Genomic DNA, 19,435 nt, shown 5'->3' with positions numbered 1-19,435 from the left:
CAGCTGGTAGGTGAGCCTACCAGGGGAGGAGCCTTGCTAGACCTACTGTTTACAAACAGGGAAGGACTGGTGGGAGGTGTGATGGTTGGAGGCCGTCTCGGGCTTAGCGACCGTGAAATGATAGAATTCTCAATTTTTGGTGAGGCAAGGAAGGTGGTCAGCACAACCACCGCTATGGACTTCCAGAGGGCAAACTTTGGCCTTTTCAGGACACTGGTTGAGAGTCCCTTGGGAGACAGTCCTGAAGGGCAAAGGGGTCCAGGAAGGCTGGACATTCTTCAAGGACTCAAGAAAAAAAGGGAGAGTTTACCATCTTTGGAAGAAAGGGTAGGCAACTCAGGAAGAGTACAGGGATCTTGTTAGGTCATGCAGAGAGTAAATTAGTAAGGCAAAAGCTCAGCTAGAACTTAATCTGCCCACTGTTGTAAGAGGCAACAAAAAATGTTTTTAGAAATATGTTAAAAATAAAAAGAGAGCCAAGGAGAATATCTGTCCTTTATTGGATACAGAGGGGAACATTGCCACCAGAGATGAGGAAAAGGCTGAGGTACTTAATGCCTTCTTTGCCTCAGTCTTTAATGGTGAGACCAGTTATCCTCAGGGTACTCTGCCCCCTGAGCTGGAAGGCAAGGATGGAGAGCAGAATATACCCCCCATAATCCAGGAGGAAATAGTTAGCATCCTGCTACGCCGTCTGGACACTCACAAGTCTATGGGACCAGATGGGATCCATCCAAGAGTACTGAGGGAGCTGGTGGAGGTGCTTGCCAAGCCACTCTCCGTCATTTATCAGCAATCCTGGTCAACAGGGGAGGTCCCAGATGACTGGAGGCTTGCCAATGCGATGCCCATTTACAAGAAGGGTCGGAGGGAGGATCTGGGGAACTACAAGCCTGTCAGCCTGACCCCGGTACCGGGGAAGATTATGGAGCGGTTCATCTTGAGTGCGCTCACACGGCATGTGCAGGACAACCAGGGGATCAGGCCCAGCCAGCGTGGGTTCATGAAAGGCAGGTCCTGCTTCACCAACCTGATCTCCTTCTATGACCAGGTGGCCCACCTAGTGGATGAGGAAAAGGCTGTGAATGTTGTCTGCCTGGACTTTAGTAGGGCCTTTGATGCTGTCTTTCGTGTCATAGTCCTTGAGAAGCTGGCAGCTCATGGCTTAAACAGGTGTATTCTTTATTGGGTAAAAAACTGGCTGGATGGCTGAGCCCAGAGGGTTGTGGTGAATGAAGTTAAATCCAGGTGGCAGCTGTGGTGGGTTGACCCTGGCTGGACTCCAGGTGCCCACCAAAGCCGTTCTATCACTCCCCCCTCCTCAGCTGGACAGGGGAGAGAAAATATAACAAAGGGCTTGTGGGTCAAGATAAGGACAGGAGAGATCACTCACAAATTACCATCATGGGCAAAACAGACTCGACTTAGGGAAAATTAACTCAATTTATTACCAATCAACCAGAGTAGGGTAATGAGAAATAAAACCAAATCTCAGAACACCTTCCCTCCACCCCTCCCTTCTTCCCGGGCACAACTTCACTCCCGGATTCTCTGCCTACCCCTGCCAGCGGTGCAGGGGGACGGGCAGTGGGGTTTACGGTCAGTTCATCACGCATTATTTCTGCTGCTTCATCCTTCTCAGGGGCAGGACTCCTCACACTCTTACCCTGCTCCAGCGTGGGGTCCCTCCCACAGGAGACAGTCCTTCACGAACTTCTCCAATGTGGGTCCTTCCCATGGGCTGCAGTTCTTCACACACTGCTCCAGCGTGGGTCCCCCGCGGGGTCACAAGTCCTGCTAGAAAACCTGCTCCGTGGGCTCCTCTCTCCATGGGGCCACAGGTCCTGCCAGGAGCCTGCTCCAGCGCGAGCTTCCCACGGGGTCACAGCCTCCTTCAGGCACCCACCTGCTCTGGCATGGGGTCCTCCCCAGGCTGCAGGTGGAGATCTGCTCCCCCGTGGACCTCCCTGGGCTGCAGGAGGACAGCCTGCCTCACCATGGTCTTCCCCACAGGCTGCAGGGGAATCTCTGCTCTGGCGCCTGGAGCACCTCCTCCCCCTCCTTCTTCACTGACCTTGGGGTCTGCAGGGTTGTTTCTTTCACATTGTTCTCACTCCTCTCTCTGGCTGCTGTTTCTGTCTGTCCCAGCAACTTTTTTTCCTTCTTAAAAATGTTATCACAGAGGCGCTACCACTATCGCTGATGGGCTTGGCCTTGGCCAGCGGCAGGTCCATCTTCGAGCCAGCTGGTATTGGTTCTGTCAGACACAGGGGAAGCTTCCAGCAGCTTCTCACAGAAGCCATCTCTGTAACCCCCCCCGCTACCAAAACCTTGCTACACAAACCCAATACAGCGGCTGGTCACAAGTGGTGGTCCCCAGGGCTCAGTTTTGGGACCAGTTGTGTTTCATGTCTTTATTAATGATCTGGACGAGGGGATCGAGTGCACCCTCAGTAAGTTTGCAGATGACACCAAGTTGGGAGGCAGGGTTGATCTGCTCGAGGGTAGGAAGGCTCTACAGAGGGATCTGGACAGGCTGGATCGATGGGCCAAGGCCAATTGTTTGAGGTTCAACAAGGCCAAGTGCCGGGTCCTGCACTTGGGTCACAACAACCCCATGCAGCGCTACAGGCTTGGGGAAGAGTGGCTGGAAAGCTGCCCGGCAGAGAAAGACCTGGGGGTGCTGGTCGACAGCCGGCTAAATATGAGCCAGCAGTGTGCCCAGGTGGCCAAGGTGGCCAACGGCATCCTGGCCTGTATCAGAAATAGTGTGGCCAGCAGGAGCAGGGAGGTGATTGTCCCCCTGTACTCGGCACTGGTGAGGCCGCACCTCGAGTGCTGTGTTCAGTTTTGGGCCCCTCACTACAGGAAAGACATGGAGGTGGAGCGTGTCCAGAGAAGGGCAACCAAGTTGGTGAAGGGCCTGGAGCACGAGTCTTACGAGGAGCGGCTGAGGGAACTGGGGTTGTTTAGTCTGGAGAAAAGGAGGCTGAGGGGAGACCTTATGGCTCTCTACAACTACCTGAAAGGTTGTAGTGAGGTGGGTGCTGGTCTCTTCTGTCAGGTGGCTGGAGATAGGACGAGAGGAAATGGCCTCAACTTGCGGCAAGGGAGGTTTAGATTTGATATTGGGAAAAATTTCTTTACTGAAAGAGTTGTCAGGTATTGGAACAGGCTGCCCAGGGAAGTGGTAGAGTCACCATCCCTGGAAGTATTCAAAAAGCATGTAGACAAGGCGCTTCAGGACATGGTTTAGTGGACATGGTTGGTAGTTGGACTCGATGATCTTGAAGGTCTTTTCCAACCTAAATGATTCTATGATTCTACTAGAGTAAAACAACACAGTCTGAATAAACAGAGAAATGCTAATAAGCATTAAATAATTTGCTTTATGGTACTGTATCTGTGACTCAGAAGAGTGATTTTTACTATTAAACTACTGTTCCTAATTTTCCTGAAAAAAGTTATGATCAGCAGGTGGTAAGGACAAGAGACTACCAGTTATTAACCCGTACTCTCTGAGACACAGAAGTTTGAGTTGAATGGATTTATTTCTCTTCATGGGTGTTGAATCCTTCAAAGTCTCTACCTAATTCAGGAGTAAGCTAAAAGACTAGGATTTTAAGATGAGAGGTATTAAATGCTAAGTAATACCAAATAGTTATCATATGTCAGCTAATATTACTAATTTTGACTTCCATATATTTGGGACAACCTGTTAACTTTGGAAAGTATAACGTTATCTTTTATATTTCAGGACATTGCCATCATCAATGAGGATAATCTGCCAATGTTTAATCGTTGTGGTGTCATGGCATTGGTTGCAGCATATCTAAACTTTCTCAGTCAGATGATTGCAGTTCCTGCCTTTTGTCAGCATGTCAGCAAGGTAACACATAATTAAGTAATTTAAGTAACTTAGAACAGTAGACATTCTATTGTAAAATGGGTAAATAACTTCTGTCAAGTAATTGCTTGTGGTGTTCCTCTACTCTATTTGTGTCCACCAACATTGCTCTTTGTCTTTGGTCTCCAATGGCATTTCTTGCTGACTCTTAAAATTATGCACAGAATATTCTTCTCTCAAGGTATAGCATTTTTATTTTGCTTGTGGTACCATATATAACGGGCTAAATCCGCATATGGTATAAGACTTTACAGCCTCATTGGCTTTGGTAAAACAGTACTGACATGCACAAGACCATGAGAACCAGATTTTTAGTCTAAAGGGTGAGTGCTGCAATCTCTTTCTCTGGTTAGAAGACATTTTAAAGGTCTTATTTGTGCTGAGATGTTAGTGAAGGATTGGTAATCTGCTACAGTAGAACTGCTTTAAGCAACTTAGTCATTGGAGAAAATAGCTATGGAACTACTCTGTTTCTACTGTTTGTCTTGGTTTTTTTTCAGGTCATCGAAACTAGAAGTCTGGAAGCATCTTATTTTCTACCAGAAACAATTTTTAAAGACAAATGCAAGTAAGTAGATATAGAATGTGAACTAATGAAGAGTGAGGTACCTATTTTACTATTAAAAATCACGTATCATTGAAATATGTTGCATATGTGAAAAATAGTTTAGAGGTTTAATAGTGTACAGGATAGGCAGAAGAAAACCAAGCATTAAAAGCATATATGCATATATGAAAAAAATCAGGTTTTCAGACTTTTTTTTTATTGTAGTCAGAGGGACTTACATCTGCACACTGTGATACTTGGTGTAAGTGCTAACACAGCAAAATGCATTTTCACTGAATCACAGAACAGGTGAGGTTGGAAGGGACCTCTGGAGGTCATCTGGTCCAACCCCCCTACTCAAGCACGGTCACCTAGAGCAGGCTGTCCAGGACCACATCCAGATGGCTTTGGAATATCTCCCAAGGATGGAGACTCCACAATCTCTCTGGGCAACCTGTGCCACTGCTTGGTCACCCTCACAGTAAAGAAGTGTTTCTTGATGTTCAAACAGAACCTTCTGTGTTTGTTTGTGCCCATTGCTTCTGCTCCTGTCAGTGGACACCACTGAAAAGAGCCTGGCTCTGTTGTCTTTCCACCATCTCTCCCTTAAGGTAGTTGTACACATTGATAAGATCCACCTTCTTTTCTCCATGCTGAACTGTCCCAGCTCTCTCTGTCTTTCTTCATTGGAGAGATGCTCCAGTCCCTTAATCCACCTTAGTGACCCTTTTGTTGGAATCTCTAAAGTCCATGTCTCTCCTGTCCTGGAGAGCCCAGCACTTGACACAGTACTCCAGGTGTGGCCTTACCAGTGCTGAGTAGAGGGAAAGGATGTCCTCCCTTGACCTGCTGGCAGTACTCCTCCTAATGCAGCCCAGGATACCCTTAGCCTTTTTTGCCACAAGGGCACGTTGCTGGCAAATGGCAAATACTATTACTCTACAGTTTTTCCTAATTAACAAATACCATATTCTTGCAAGATGTAGCAAGATGTAGGTGAGGAACATATTGCAGATAAACAAGAAGTGTTAAGGTAATTTAAAATATTGCAGAGGTATTCAGTGGACTAATTCTGGGGTGTATATTCATTCCTAAAAAACTGAGCAAGTTTTATTTCCATCAAATCATTACCATTGATCATACCAGCTTTTTGGTTGCTTGCAGACATTGGAAAAATATTTTACTTAATGAACAAATCTCTATTGGCAGATAATAACTTCACATGTATATTTTTACAGTCTTCCAAAATCCTTAGAGAAGCATGAAAAAAATTTATTTTTCCTGACGAACAAGATTGCAGAATCATTAGGAGGCAGTGGATACAGTGTGGAAAGATTGTCAGTTCCGTATGTACCCCAGGTAACAGGTAAGTGGTGATTAGTGGCAAAACTGCTAAGTACCAGTTAAGAATGCTTTCTTAATGTGTTGTGTGCCAATGAAATGTAATGTGACTGCTTGTCAAGAAAACTTAATCATAGTATAATTTTGTTTTCTCAAGATGTTTGGGTTTTTTTCGCATTAGCTACAGTATTATTGCTAAGAAGTTTCAACTTTGTTTCCTTTTAAGATTTATTTTTCCTTAAATTCAGGATGTGGGGCAGAAAATTCTTGAACCCACTTCAGCTTTTTTTAATGAATTCTTTGCTTTTGAAAGAATATCTGTGAAGATAGTTGTGATTATTACTGGTTTTCTGTATTAATTTGAGTTAGCAGGAGAGGAAGGATTATACAAGTCAGCATACTTCATCCTTTTTATATAAACACTAGATGAAACATATCCCATCTTTTTGCCATCTGGCCTTACGCTGACTTGAGTTATTGGCCTTAGCCAAATTCTCAATGATCAGATGTTAATTTAATCAAAAGTGTTATGTTTTCCTCTATTACATACCTATGCTAGCTTAACGTCAGGTAACACAATGAAAATAAAGTATGCCTGAGGCAGATTTGTGAGAGTCCATGCTACCCAGGATGCCTGAATAGTGAGTGAATGACTAGCTTAGTATGTGACACTGTTTTCTGCTTTTAATATATTTTCAACAGCCAATTGAGCAACTCACTGAAAAAAATTGTTTGAAGCATTTGTTTTACTAACTGTGTGTGTTTTGTGGCTGTACATAACTGGTTATTATTGTAATAGACTATGGGACATCCCAGTCTGAATCATGACATTTTTGAGAAATAAAAGTTCCTAGCAGGAAAATTATTCCTATGTTTTGTAGGTTATGCACAGAAAGAAACATAGTACATATGGACAGTGAATGCCAGATCTGTCACACTTGGCAGCATGATTCAGAGACATTGCCGCCCGCTCTTGAATAAGATTTTTTGGATAGCTGCTATGGGAGGGAATGAGTTCTCCAGAACAACAGATGTGGTTTTGTCCCATGTGCTAGCAGGCAAACTAGTGATATATTCTGAGACACAGCTGCAATGTCTGTGTTTTCTGTTGCTCGTTGTCATCTTCTAAAAAGGAAAATGTTGCTATACTTGACAGATTATTTCTCTGGCATCCAAAAAACAGTTAACATTATGTTTTAGTATTGGCGGAAGAGTTAAGTAGGAAGTAAGGAAATGTTACTTTTTCAATTTTTACTGTCTTTGAGTGAGTGAATGAGAATGGAATAAAAAAGATAGCCTGGTTGGAAACTTACGTTAAGCCTCTTCTAGAAAATGAGAGGTATTTATATCCAAATGACCATGCCAGGTTTTTCTTGGGTACTTTCATAAAAATGCATTCCTACACAGGAAGATATGTAAGTTCTGACAAGGTTAAGCGAGTTTAGCTGCAAGTACATGCTTAATTGCCTGTTCAAGTGATGAGAAATGGCCATATTTAATGCTAAATCTTAGAGTATGTGAATCAGATGGGTGGGGTTTTTTTGTGTTGTAGTCTTTTGCAAAAACCAGTAACCAAAACTGGTTTCATGTCTGTTACCATATCTGATTAGGATCATTAATCTCTGATCCTCTGATATTGAGCTTCCAAGATTTTCATTTAATTAAATCAGGACCAAAGTGAGTATTTTGGAATTCTAAAACTTTTCATTTTGACTTAAATGTTTAATTTCTACTATTATATTATGCTAGAATATAGTGTTTCAAAATATATCAATAATTTTAGTAAAAGATGGACACATTTTTTTTTTATGTATTCCTGTGAAAGTTATGGTTGAACCCAAAAAGCCAGTAAAGATTTCATCCTAATTATATCTAGTGTTTCTGCATATTAATGATGTAATGCTTAACAATTACTTATAGACACAGAATATTCATCCTGTTTCTCCTTCAGTTTTTGGTACTTCTTACCAGTTTGAAAGACATTCATACTTGCAACTTTTTGTACCTTGTACTCTTCCTTATTTGGGGGAGGGGGGAAGCTGATACTTAAATGTACATTTAATAATTTTTTGTCTGTACATATATAATTTTTTTTTTAATTTAGCCCTATTTCCGTCAGGTAAAAAACCTCATAAATGCAGACACAAGTCAAAAGGTAACAATGAGTTGTAGGTCAGCCTGCTCTCCTGGTAGCTGTAGTGTGTCTGTATAGGATGTGCACAGTCCAAAAAAAAAAAAAAACCCGCTTTTAGAAGGCCTTTAGACCTTTAGGCCAGAAATTGTGTCGTATTTAGTGTACTTAGTGTTTCCTTTCGGGTTTTTTTGTTTGTTTATCTCCTTGACATACCTGTAGAAATGTTAGCTGCTGCAAGGTTTCTCTTTGTGTTTATTCTTGATTTGGAACTCTACAACATGGTAACTTCCTATTGTCTTTTCCTGAGCAGGTAGTAGAGCTATGGGTATAATTTTTGTGATAGTACTAATTATGTCTTTGAGTGAAATTACAAGAACTTGGTAGGAAGTTGGAAGAAGCTCTCAGCTGTTCATGGAACGATGATTCATCTTACTTGCTGGCTGTTCAGGATAAAGGCTCATTAGTGGGACATGTATATATGCATAAGTTCTGTGTACATCCCACTGGTAGCTGAGCTTAGACATTGTCTACCCACCAGCTGTCTCCTGGTTCCCAGCCTTCCCAGTCACTGGCATCTGAGCATGTGAGTCCCCAAGGCCCACAGCCCCAGTCCAGCTGCTGGTACAGATACCCCTTGTGCACAGTTGTGCTGGTTTTGACTGGGATAGAGTTAATTTTTTCCATAGTAGCTTGTATGGGACTATGTTTTCACTTTGTGCTGAAAACAGCATTGATAATACAGAGATATTTTCGTTATTGCTGAGCAGTGCTTACACAGTGTCAAGGCCTTTTCTGCTTCTCACCCCACCCCACCAGCGAGTAGGCTGGGGGTGCACAAGAAGTTGGGAGATGACACAGCTGCCAAAAAGGACTGTCATGGTTTAACCCCAGCTGGCAGCTAAGCACCGTGCAGCCGCTTGCTCACTCCCCACCAGTGGGATGAGGAAGAGAATCAGAAGGGTAAAAGTGAGAAAACTCATGGCTTGAGATAAAAAGAGTTTCATAGGTAAAGCAAAAGCTGCGCATGCAAGCAAAGCAAAACAAGGAATTCATTCACCAGTTCCCATGGGCAGGCAGGCGTTCAGCCATCTCCAGGAAAGCAGGGCTCCGTCACACATAACAGTTACTTGGGAAGACAAATGCCATCACTCTGAACGTTCCATGAGCATGATGCCATAAGGTCTGGAATATCCCTTTGGTCAGTTGGGGTTAGCTGTCCCAGCTGTGTCCCTTCCCAACTTCTTGTGTACCCCCAGCGTACTTGCTGGTGGGGCTGTGTTAAAAGCAGAAAAGGCCTTGACTCTGTGTAAGCACTGCTCAGCGCTAATGAAAATGTCCATGTGTTATGAACACTTTGGTCACAAATCCAAAACATAGTCCCATAGTAACTACTGTGAAGAAAATTATCCCAGCCAAAACCAGCACGTTCTCCACCCCTTATTCCATACCATTTATATCATGCTCTGGTCCCACACTGTCCAATACATCCTCATTAACCCCCACTCCCCTTGCCATCCTTAGATATAATACACGCATGTCATTCCCTTATTCTGTGGACCACCCCTGTGAAATGCCCATAAAATGTCCACAAATGTCCATTGAGTTCATTCAGTCCACAACTTTGGGCTCCATCTGTTACGGTGGTCAGTCAGGACAGGAGAGGTGGTGTGTTGTGTCGAGTTATTGGGCACCAAAGCCAGCTCAGGTCCGGTCACTGCTGCACTTGCACTGCTTCTTGTAAGGCTTGTCCTCCTTGGTTCAGGTAGTTCCTGCTATAGTAGCTCCTATAACCTGCAACTCAAATCATGGGTTACAACAATTTAAAGGTATTTCTATTACAGTCTCCACCCCTCGTCCCTTTGGGGCCAGACTATAGGGTTTAATATTGCAAAGAACTCATCCCCTTGCCCCTGATCCAGCTTGGACTTACCCACAGACTGCAGTCCCTTAGGGGTGTACCTGCTCCGAGTGGAGCCTTATCTATGAGCCACAGTCTCTCCAGGCGTATACCTGCTGCAACATAAACTTATCCACAGCCACAGTTGCTTTGAGTTGTACCTTCTCCTGCATGGACTTATCCTTGGGCCACAATCCCTTCAGAGCTATACCTGCTGCAGCACAGACATAACCACAGCCACAGATGCTTCGAGATGTACCTGCTCTGGTGTGGACTTATCCACGGCCACAGCTGCTTTGGGGTATCCTGCTCCCACGTGGATTGATCCAGAGGTCGCAGTCCCTTTGACTCAAGTTCGCGCTGGAGTTCCAGCCTGTCCAGTACAGCAGCACAGAAACAGCAGCAATGCCCTGGCTATCTGCCAGCCCAGGAGCATCACCATTGCTGTTATCAAAATTTTCTCAGGCACAGCAGAGTAAGATGACAAGCAGTACAGCAAGCAGCAAAAGCAAAAAGCAGCCACTAATGAGCACTAGACTCTAATATACAGCAAAGCAAGCCCACCACATGGCAAGGACAGGACCCTGTCAATTAATAGCTAAACACCAATAACAGCTATAAATTCGATCTGCCACATTCCAATCAAATGTGGTGTTATCTCAAACCCTTCAAGCCCCACATTGGGCACCAAGAAGGACTGTCTTCATTTAACCCCAGCTGGTAACTAAGCACCACACAGCCACTTGCTCTTTCTTCCCCTCAGCAGGATGGGGAAAGAGAATTGGAAGTGAGAAAACACATGGGTTGAGATAAGAACAGTATAATAATTGAAATAAAATAATACTAATAATGGCAATAGTAATATTAAATTGTAATGAAAAGGAAAATAACACAGAGAGCAATAAAACCCAAGAAAGACAAGTGATGCAAATGAAAACGGTTGCTTACCACCAACCTACCAATTCCCAGCCATTCCCCGAGCAGTGGCCACCCCGCCAACCTCCCTCCTGGTTTTATTGCTGAGCATGATGTAATATGGTCTGGAATATCCCTTTGGTCATTTGGGATCAGGTATCCCAGCTGCGTCCCCTCCCAATTTCTTGTGCACTCCCAGCCTACTCAGTGGCAGGGCAGTGTGAGGAGCAGAAAAGGCCTTGACTCTGTAAGCACTGCTCAGCAACAGCTAGAACATCCTTGTATTATCAACACTGTTTTGGTCACAAATCCAAAACATAGTCCCATAGTAGCTACTGTGAAGAAAACTAACTCTATTCCAGCCAAAACCAGCCCAACAGTAATGCACATGTGTGTGTACACATGGGTCTCAGTTAACCCCCCAGGCTCCATGGTCTTTCTGACAGTTGTCCTGGCCTCCTGGTCCTTCCAGGTGCCTCCCCTTCAGAGACGCACAGAAAGCCAGACACACACGGACACCCGCCGTTCACAGGCCACTCGACTTAATGGCCTGCTGGTCCAGCTTGATATTGCCTCTTGATCACACACGGATGTTGTGCACCTTTGCTCACTTCAGACACACAGGCCTTCTGACCTGTGGTCTGACTCCAGTTGCTGTGCTCAGACCCACATGCACACACCTGCACAAAGAATAGAGTCCCTCACCCAGGAAAAGAGAAATGGAATTTAATTAGAAGATGGGACAGGCTGCACTGATGAGGCTCAGGGCATGGCCAGATGCATGTACTGATCAGCAACTGGTTTACAAGGGACTGATGCCTTTATCCCCTTATTGCTCTGCTTTTGTTGCTTGCTCCTTCTCAAGCATCTCAAACCATCTCAGTCCTCCTTTTCCCCACCCTTGCTCCTCCCCTAAACATCCCATAGTAAGCCTCGTGCAATCCCAAGATGCTGTTCCCCTGCATCCCACAATGCATCCCGTACCCCAGTCACTGATGCCACCTCTGTCAGCGAGGTGGCCCGGAGAGCTGCTCCCATTGCCCCATGGGGTGGATGCCACCGCCGGACCGTGGGGCCAAGGCTCCTGGGACAGCCCTGGCAGGGACGGGGGCAGTGGGTATTGGGGCTCCACCACTGCCCTCGTGCCTCTGGGCTCCTTTGCGCGTGTGGAGATGAGCTTTATATCATATAACAGAAAAAAAAATTGCAATTTTCACGATATTTTACCCACTAAATACGCTGAAATTAGAGATAAATGGGCATTTTTATTAGGCAAGTATAGTGAGGCACCCATTACAAAAATGAATTTTTATCCAAGGTAGTCCCAGAAATGTATCTTCTGGTGGTTGCATGTCAATTATAGAGAGAGCAGCAAGATGGCAGCAAAGATGTAGTTTTGTCTTGTGTTTACTCTTGAGGGCTAAAGTGATTTCCTCAGACTCTGTATGTATTGGGTTGTGTACCAGTGAGCCAGGGATTAAAAATTAAGTAAATCATTCAAAATGCCACTTCAAATGCTCAGGGTCTCTGAGAACCTGGCAAAGATAGCTAGAATTCAGGTGGTTTTCACTAATCTTGTTCTTTCACTGCCTCTTGATCTTAAAATGGCATTTCATTTATAAGACTTCTGAAAGTTATTTCTTCATTTTTAAAAGCTGAGTATGGTCAGCTCTGCTGGAATGAATTCTCTTTGTTCATGCTCAATATTTGCACTGCTAAAGCGCGTTGCTAGAAGTGGTTTAAACAAAGGTTGTAAAGAACCAGCATAAATTACCTTGTGGTGCAGGAGTTTTACTGTCATTCTCTTTATCTTAGTATCAAGTGCCTGTGGGTGCTTCTAACTATGTGCAGTGCAAGTTATCAAGTAATAATGGCCAGGTCCAAATGGCTTGATCTTGGCTAAAATCGAAAATGTGACATCGCAATGCATGGTTTTGTAAATGAGATACACGGAAGTCAGGCCGCTCAAGTCTCCATTTGTTAGAGGAAACTCATGACACCTCTGTAAATGTATTTTTACTGTTTTTTTTAAATCTTATGTTAATATATTAAATGTCAAAAGTGAGGAAAGATTATTGGTGTGTTGTCTCAGGAACGCAGTCACAAAAGGAAAATCCATTGATGGATCATTTGATCATAATCTGCTTAAGCATTAATGAAATTGTTGTGCTCCTTTTAGTATCAGCACAGTTGGTGTTATTCTGACAACTTTTTAGGCCAGCTGGACTTGGTAAAATGTTTGTAGGAAGTTAGAAACGGAGAGAATTTTTTTCACCAAGTAGATTTTTAGATTCACTGAATATGGTACTTGTAGTAACAAGAATAAGGAAGGATTGTTCATTTCCATTCAGAAATCTTTATTTTTTCTGTCAATGAGTCATCTTCCAAGAAGCCCTTTCCTGTTTCAGAATACCTTCAGTTTGAGACCTTAATATTTCAGTTTCACAACCAAAAAAATAAGTTCAGGCTTTTGTAAATTACTCTGCAGCAATATATCATCGTGTGCTATGTTATTTATTATGCATTTGAATAAGATCTCATCTCTTTTTTTTTTAAATTCTGGGCTTTCAAGGGAAAGTTGGCAAGATCTGGGATAAGAGGGGGAAAGGGACAATATAGAGGTCATTTTCCTTCATATTTAATAATTTAGAGTAGTAATTGATTGTTTTTCACAACAATCCAAATTATAAAATAGATGATCTTGGGTTAAATACACATATAGAAAGAAATCTGCATCTGATGTGTAGAAATTTGATTGATCATGTTTCAACTGTTACACAGAAAGTGAGATAAATTGTTTTTCTTCTAGATGAGGACAGACTCTCCAGGAGGAAGAGCATTGTGGACACGGTATCTATTCAGGTGGATATTCTGCCTGGCAACAACACAGAGGATAAGGTATGAAAATAACAGGATATTTTAAAGTAGCATCTTGGGGGGGGGGGAATGCAAATGAAGTTGTCCCAGAAAGTCTAATGTCTAGTTGTTCTAGTAATGTTAAATGCTTTGGTGTTCTGTTTTTTTTAACTCCTGCGTTTGCAGAAATGTGTTGTCAAAGATACTGATACTGATCTCACTGTATAAAAATATAAAGTATTTTGTCACTGTAGTTTTTACAGATAGTACTGCAGAATATGGGGTAACAATACATATATATGCCAAACAACTAATATTTTATGAGTAGATATTCTAAAATATTTTCTTTGCATTTTGAGGGATCAGATAAATTCGTACGTCTGTATCGCTGCATCATTTGAAGTATCCGAGAGTCTTGTTCACCCACATGGGGCTGACAGATGTAAGACTAGTGGGAGACCTGCTGTCTTTGAGAGGGTCAGGCTACCTACACCACTGTGTTACAGTATCACTTTTCCCTTCCAGAAGAGTTTAGCACACAGCGCTTTAAAGTCACAGGAAGGATAAAGTAGCAACAAAAAGTTCATATGGAGGGTACAGGAGCTGGTGCTTATTATCCCTTAGGAAGACTGTATTATAATTAAAATTACCCCACCACTTTTGACAATTCATTTGAAGTATTTCTTAAAATAAATTTCTATTTCTACTGAACCTTTTCCAAAATTCTGCTGATTTTTGTTAATGAGATTTCTGCTGGCTGCGATGGAAATTAGATGTTGAAATTGAGGTATTTGTACCTGCAAATGAATCCTACCTTTAGTGTCTTCAAGCACAAACCGGCTAGGGACATGAAATAGAATGTGTGGACAGAGTCAAGCTGAATGTTAGTTAAAAAAGCAGTATTAAGCTATTGCAAAGGAACAAGCTTCATTTTAGAACTTACTGACAGAAATGATTTATGTTTTGCATCATTGTTGTTGTTATTATTATTGCTTTCTGCTTTGTGCTGATGATACCTCAGATGATATTTTGTGTTCAATTCTTGCTATTGTGCTTTAGCAAGCATAAACTAGATAAAGGTTAAGGAGAAAGAAGAAAAAAGTGTTTGAAAAATAAGCCAGATTATCACAATCTTTAGCTTTCTGAAGAAAGTAAATGCTTCCAACAGGAATGGGGGTGTTTGCCATTATTATCCTTTTTTAAAATCATGTATTATATATGACTATATGTGATTGAACATCTCTCTTGAAAGTAGAATTAAATGAGAGATGTTTCCATTTCAGATTCAAATGATTATGCTGATATTATGTTAAGCATTGATATATAGACGTTTTTGAAGAGGATACAGCAGTTGTAGATAAATAAAAACCTTTGTATGGGTTCTCAGTTCAATGTGGTACAGTGTCTTGGTTAATGAATTACTGTTTGTCTCTCTTAAAAACAAGAATTTTATTAATTAGAAACACATGAAACAAAGTATTCCTCCTTTAGTTGCTTTACAATGTTTGTTTACAATGCAAAGGGAAAACCAATATTTTCCAATTTGCTGTCTGCACCTTGATCATGAACAACTGAAAAACTGGTAGGTAGACCAGAATGAACTTCTCGGTCATGGTGAGGCTCCAATATTATGATCTTGCAATCGGTTATTCATAGAATCACGCAATTATTTAGGTTGGAAAAGACCCTTAAGATCATCGAGTCCAACCATTAACCTAGCATTAGCAAGTCTGCCACTAAACTATGTCCCTCCTAAGTGCCACATCTACATGTTTTTCAAACACCTTCAGGGATGGTGACTCAACCACTTCTCTGGGCAGCCTGTTCCTTCAGTATTGGTGCTCCATAATTTTTGCTAATTCTTATTCCCTCATAATGCGTGTTTTTGGCGAGCTGCAACATAAGATGATACACTGGATGTAACTGAAGAGGAGAAAAAAAAGAAAAAAGTCCACAAGGATACTAAATCAGGTTCTCATGCTATGTAGATTAGTAAGTATAACATTATCCAGAACTGTCAGCAGAATTAAACTGCAAAAAAAAGGAGCATAAGGCTTTATGATTGCGAGGGTAGACTGCCTAATTAATTGAAGTTTTAGGATTAATGATATATGGTATCATTTCTATTCTGTCTTAGGTAGAAGACTGTTTATCCATGAAATATCTATTGTAGTATTATTGTGTACAATATTATTGTATTTAACCTAATATTATTGTGTACAATAATCTAATATTATTGTATACAATACAAATACAATTCTTTTGTCAGCACAATCAAAGTTTTTTGTTGTGGCAAGTCTGTTAGTGAATCCTGTTCAGGAAGATGTTTTATTCCATAGTTATCTCCATTTATAAGATGAAAGCAGTTGTAAAAGCTAGTGCTTCTATGATATTAATAACCAAGTATAATGCTGGCTAATATCAGCAACTACTATGGAAGTTAATTAGAAATTTGAAAGGCTGCCATAAAGAAGTAATATTTACCAAATATGAATTGTATAAAAGGTGATTATTTCAAAACCTGAATACTCTTTATCTCTAGCCATATCCACAAATATTTGACATAAACGGTGTTTTGCTGTTTATTTACTAACCTTTTATATATTCAGAGGTAGAGAATACAATGCTAATGTAGTAAAATCTGTTAGAAAAGTATCATTTATAGCTCCATCTCCTGAAATAACACTGATGTAAAAAGGAAACAGCTAATTCTGGCTTTTCCATTTACAGTAGGTAAAGTCAATTACTTAAAAAATTGAAAGAATTCAGAGTCTTCTGAATTGGGTGAAATAATTTTTTGCTACCTTACAGATCTTTTATCTGAAATCATATTAGACTATTCTAAACAATTTGTGTTTATAAGGAAAACTAAGTGCTGCCTGTTTACATGTAGTGAGTTTTGAAAGATTAAAGGAAGGCGGTCCAAGCTAAGAAACCATGCTGTATTCAGATGAACACTGTTCTGCAATCTCAGCACTATCCATTGATACTATCACAGTGGTGTCACTGTAAATATACTTACTGGTATAGAAACTCTAGGTCTGTTAAGAACTGAAACACTAAGATCCATGAGCTGGAGCTCTTCAGAGAAATGTTCATGCATCTTTCCTTCGGGCTGCAAAATTACCAATTCCTAATGAAGTACATCTGCAGCAGAAAATGGATATTCATATCGCTAAATGAACAAATTTTCTCAGTGCATTCAGACATAGCTTGTTATGAAGAGCCCTTTAGCTTCAACGTTTATGACATAAGCACCAAATTATTTGGAGCCCATACTGGTATGAAATTAGCTTAAAGCAATAACCATTTTCCACTCAACCCTCCACTGCTATCTCTTACTTTAGTATCACATTGCTGGTAACTCAACTAGTCTCAGGAAGCCCTTGCTATTATGCACAACACCTGTCTTAAGAACCAGTACTGAAGCTTAACAGTACAGAAACACCACAGCATACTCCTGACCCAAAGGAGTGTTCTGTCAAAATTCAAGTCCTTTTCCAAAGTATTGTTGCCATAGACATCTTGACTAGAATTTGGAAAGTTTTCCTTGATCTCATCTGATAATAATTTCCTTACTAATTGCAGTGGCTTAAAAACGTGAATTAGCGATCTGTTGGCTGTTATAGAAACTCCAAATAAAGCTATTAGAAACTTGTAAGGCAGAAGAGTTCTGTGGCAGTTTTGGCCTTCGGTATTTATCACATTCCTTATTTTTCAGAAGCCTGTATGTTTTATGTGAAGTTTAAGGGGTTTTGTTTCTTTGTGTTTAGGTTGATAATACTGAAGAAATCACCTTTGAGGCTTTGAAGAAAGCGATTGGTAAGATTTATGGCAATCGTGTTTATGCAGCATAGTTCCAGATTACTGTGGAATTCCTAGAGAAAAAGTTGTGGCCAGAATAACATAATTAAAGTATTACATTTGTTTCTGTTCAGCTAGTAAATTTATTTAAAACTTTAGTTATTTATTTCTGAATTTCTGAAATGATACCCTGGTAATTTTAGTGAATTCATTTTCTGAAGCTAATGTAACTGAATGAAAAGCATCTGGAAATGCCTGTCATTATTAAATTTGCCCTTATAGGCCAAGCTGTAAATAATGTGAGATTTTCAAGTTCCATTGAGTGATTATTTATAAAGCAACTTAAATAATTTTTATGGATTAAGATTTTCAGGTCTTCAGTGCATTCAGAAAATAGATTGTAAGGTACACATTGTGGACTTCAGAAACACTCGATTTTTTAAAAGAACATTTTTCTCACAATGACCCAGCTACCAGAACTCAAAATTATCCAGTTTCCTTATTTCATGTCACTATAAGTAATTGCTAATTAATGCTGTCTAGTCCACCAAAATCCTGTCCAAATTGTGGATTAGACATTGATGTTTTAAACAATACAACACTGATATTTTAAACAATAATTCAATCTGACAGTTTTCCAAACCTGCCTAATCACTGAGGTACTTAAATTCATTAGATGCTGGAAAGTTCTAGCTGGTTATAGGTTCACTCAGCCTATGGAAGTTGAACTTGCTTTTCCCAAATTCAAATAGAAAATTCTGCTGACCAGTCTGCATGATACTGGGAGGGAGGAAACTCCCTTCTTTTCTCTTGAAGCTGAACTTGTGTGCAAGTGAGAAGTGCAGTCTTGAGTCCAAATAATAAAGCAAAAGGAAGCCTGGATGTACTCATAATTAAAGCACACACTTAAGAAAGGGGCAAAACTGGGGTCTTCAAACCAGCTCCCTAAAATTGTATCTGCATTTTGCTTTAGAAGCAATGACAGATGACAGCTCACTTGAGTATGGATGCATCACTTAAAATACAGTGCTTGTTTGCTTCTGCAGTGCACATTTGGAAGTTTATATCACTTATACTTGATAGCCAAAGATTACATATGTCTTTTTTTTATTATTATTATTATTTATTTTTTTAAGATAACAATGGACTTGAAGAACAGGAAAAAGAAAAAAGGCGTCTTGTGATTGAGAAGTTCCAAAAAGCACCATTTGAAGAAATTGCAGCACAATGTGAAACCAAAGTGAGTTTCTGAAAAATGTTATACAGCATTGAAGATACTAGTATAAGCATTAATGGGGATGTGTTGGCTAAAGATGATTTATGTTATCATGTCACTGCTGCTGTTACTTCTAAAGAAGTACAGTTCTTTGTCTTCAGTTTTTTTCTCTACCATTATCAATGTTGGAAGATTCCAGCTATTTCAAGTGTGCTTTTGATTGCTCCTAGACCATTTGAAAAGGAATAGAAATCTCATACACTCTTCATCTTAATGTCTTCCTTGCTATCTTTGAAATCTAGATTCACAGTCCGTTCCTTTTTCATCCTGGGATAACTGGAGCAGTATATACACCATTATATATTTTGAATAACTAAATGTAATTCAGGTTCGTTAAACTCCTGACTGCAACAGCAAAATCTGCTATATAATTCCTTGCACTCCAAGGCAAGTCCACTTAATCTCACATGCCTTTTCAGGGGTCAGAATCCTTGCAGCAGTGAGAAAAGAAATTGAGACAGGAAATGCTGCCTAGGTTTGCCATGTGGTGATGTGGAACACACTCACTGAGTATGGCCTAGCACATTCATTTTATCTCGGTTCAATATATAGTAGTTAATAATTCAATTTTAATTTTTTTTCCGTAGGCAAACTTGCTTCATGATAGACTTGCACAGATACTGGAACTCACCATTCGGTAAGGCTTTATGCAAGAAGAATATAATGAATTATAAAGCAATTGTGACTACTTTCAAATGGTCGTGTCGTAGTATTCTTAAACAAATGTAATAGAAAATAATTGACTTAACTGAATGTTG

At 40.9% G+C, this 19,435-nt stretch overlaps 1 protein-coding gene across 9 annotated transcripts in view; it reads left to right on the top strand.

Annotated features, from left to right (window-relative positions):
* EFR3A (EFR3 homolog A) overlaps positions 1-19,435 on the top strand; it is a 97,662-nt gene that overhangs the window by 74,115 nt on the left and 4,112 nt on the right. For 8 of the 9 annotated variants that reach the window (XM_030011427.2, XM_030011423.2, XM_030011428.2 and 5 more), the window contains 8 exons: positions 3,758-3,889; positions 4,408-4,475; positions 5,693-5,820; positions 7,900-7,950; positions 13,551-13,639; positions 17,371-17,419; positions 18,538-18,641; positions 19,265-19,314. In XM_030011427.2, coding sequence (XP_029867287.1) covers positions 3,758-3,889; positions 4,408-4,475; positions 5,693-5,820; positions 7,900-7,950; positions 13,551-13,639; positions 17,371-17,419; positions 18,538-18,641; positions 19,265-19,314 — 671 coding nt within the window. The remainder of the gene's footprint in view (positions 1-3,757; positions 3,890-4,407; positions 4,476-5,692; positions 5,821-7,899; positions 7,951-13,550; positions 13,640-17,370; positions 17,420-18,537; positions 18,642-19,264; positions 19,315-19,435) is intronic. The other variant, XM_030011422.2, reaches the window with a different exon arrangement.

Source organism: Aquila chrysaetos, chromosome 4 (genome assembly GCF_900496995.4).
Source record: "Aquila chrysaetos chrysaetos chromosome 4, bAquChr1.4, whole genome shotgun sequence".
NCBI classification, from domain to species: Eukaryota; Metazoa; Chordata; class Aves; order Accipitriformes; family Accipitridae; genus Aquila; species Aquila chrysaetos.
Note: the sequence above shows the minus strand (reverse complement) of the source record. Positions and strands in the feature narration are given on the sequence as shown.